The sequence below is a fragment of the Neltuma alba genome, unplaced genomic scaffold (genome assembly GCF_004799145.2).
Source record: "Neltuma alba isolate B1F8T4 unplaced genomic scaffold, ASM479914v2 tig00006663_pilon, whole genome shotgun sequence".
NCBI lineage: Eukaryota > Viridiplantae > Streptophyta > Magnoliopsida > Fabales > Fabaceae > Neltuma > Neltuma alba.
Window position 1 is genome coordinate 1 of NW_021634536.1, and position 2,594 is coordinate 2,594.

Genomic DNA, 2,594 nt, shown 5'->3' on the forward strand with positions numbered 1-2,594 from the left:
TTAGCTTTCGAGGAATCCACAACACAACATCTAGTAAGCAACCAAATCATATTTTGATGATCATCATACCATTGGTTCACATTTGGGAAAGCATGAAAGCGTCCTACGACTACATATCTCAGTCAATCGAGGCCAGGATTCCTCAGTTGGGGTACCTAACAAACTGGATAATGAAATTCCATCGTTATATTTTGATAGCATTATTACTGAAACACAAGCTAAGTTCGCACTTTTTGTGGTAGAAGTTACCGAAAAGTTGACTTCAATTGGTCCTCTTGAGATTTGCCCTGGAATACAGGTTTCCCAGTGACCATCTCTCCAAATACACAACCGACAGACCACATATCAGCTTCCTTTGAATATCGACGTGATCCAAAAAGAAGTTCAGGAGCACTGTACTCTGAAGTTTTTATCTGTTAAGAGGGAAGTCATCATAGAATTTGATTTTCAAATATCACTGTTGGTTTGCATGTATAACTTTCAAAATAATTACTGTAAGTTCCAATGAAAAACCATGACACTCAATAAGAAAATACAAAGAACTTGATCTAAACCAGCGTCGACTTTGCATAAGGTGTGCAATAAGAAAACTAAGGATCGGGGTTATACAGGATAAGTTGTCCAAGGATCTTCAAATGAACCGGCGAAACCGAAGTCAGCTAGCTTGATCTCCATATTTGACGTCATTTGCAAGTATTTTGGTTTTATATCTCCGATGACAATCTCACATGTATGATAATGAGCTACTGCAGAGAGTATTTGATGAAACAACCGCTGATCCATCAATCACCAAAACACGCTTAGTAACGCAGAAAGAATTTATATCTGATATACAAGTATATTATACTAAAAAGAGGCAAGACGACTTGGTTTCAGATGTACAACTATACGAACTTATGAATAAATGCTTTAAAGAACAGGAGAAAGAAGAGCGGAAGATTCTAACGAATTGCCTGCAAGATCTCAGAAAGATTAACTTACTTTTATCAGTGGAACTCTAAGGTTCTTTGGTTGCTCTATGAATATGACAGATCATCGGAAAAACACTCATAAACAATATACAAGTAATTTTGCGTGGGGATTGTATACAGCATCCTGATACAAAAACAACTTATGTATTATTTCATCGACCATTTGTTTATTTGAAATACTCAAAGAAATATTAAAAGTGAAGAGTCCGAGACCAACCTAGCGACGTTTCGATGATTTAACAACCGATGAAATGCAATTTTTCCACTCATCGATTGTCGGAATGCTTCATTTTTTCCAGGATTGACAATCTTCTTTATGGCTACCAATTTTCGGTCGTTATCACGTCGACAACGGTAAACCTTGTTAAACGCACAATCTTTAACCTCACCAATAATCTTGTAATCCTCCAATTTTGGTGGCGGCGGTTCATACCACCATGGATACCAAATTCCGCATGTGATCACCCTGTGTTATGTAAGAAAAATAACATCGATCAGCAAATTCAAATTACGTCAAAGATTGAAAGTACAGTTTATAAAATCCATTTGCAGTTTTAACTTCCACAGAGTGGAATCGAAACAGTTTCCTCATCAAGATTGACCGGAATCTAAACATTTCCAGTTTTACACGGAACAGAGAACAGGACAATCCGATGGCAGTGATTGACCGGAATACCGGAATGTAAACATTTTCTTCAGCAAGATTTATCAGAAAGTTCTTACCCGAGACAACAATCTAAATCACAGATCAAATTTTCTAAACTCAAAATAGCCAATCACTTCGGGATTAAGGACGAAGATACTTACACAGTTTCGCAGAAATGTCTGAAATTTTGAAGGCATTCACTCATTGTGAAAAGAGAGAGGGGAGAGAAAACGCCCATATTGTGAGAAGATATACTTAGAGAGATTAAACTCGGAATCACTCATACATATGTCATATGTATGTAAGAAGAGATTGAGCGAAGGGCGCAATTCAGAAGTGTAACGTTTGAAAGATAATAGAACGGAATTTCCCGCCTTATTGTGTAATGTGTAATTATACGCTTCTAAAGGCAAAATTAGTTAATTAATTGCAATAAAATTTGATAGGTTAAATGAATGAAGCAAAATTTCAGGCATCAAATTTGATAGGTTAACTACAATTGATGATGGGCTGATTGAATAAATTGCAATAATAATACTACTACCCTCCAGTCCTAATTATAAGATCCAGTTGACTTATTTGAGGAGATTAAGGAAGTAAGTTAAGTTAGTTATTGTAATAAATAAGTGTTGTCATTCCTAAAATATCCTTATAATCAAATGTATTGGCTAGAACTATCATTATTAGAAGGACTATCTTAGGAAAAAAAAATGCATAAATAAAGAGAAAAAATATTGGAATCTTATAATTAAGACCAACAAAAGTCAAACAGGGTCTTATATTAAGAACCCGTGGTAGTATAATCAATGAAAAGAGTCCCTATCATTTACAGGGACGAAACGTCGACGTTACGTGAGAAAGGGCAATCCCTTCTCTTCTTTTTTTTTCTTTTGTTTGCCAACAGGGCAATCTCCTTCTGTAGATTACTAGTACATAGTGGATGCATGTATATAAGCATATTACTACCCTCCGTCCTT

The 2,594-nt window shown here is 35.7% G+C and overlaps 1 protein-coding gene across 1 annotated transcript; it reads right to left on the bottom strand.

Moving 5' to 3' along the window:
* Nucleotides 1–69: 69 nt before the first annotated feature.
* On the bottom strand, nucleotides 70–989 carry LOC114750876 (cell division control protein 2 homolog; the record flags this gene model as incomplete). The annotated part of the gene is made up of 4 exons (XM_028939515.1): nucleotides 982–989; nucleotides 610–774; nucleotides 250–413; nucleotides 70–163 (listed from the first exon to the last, which is right to left on the bottom strand). Coding segments are annotated over exons 2-4 (336 nt in total), but the record flags the coding sequence as incomplete, so codon positions are not given.
* Between the last annotated feature and the right edge of the window lie 1,605 nt (nucleotides 990–2,594).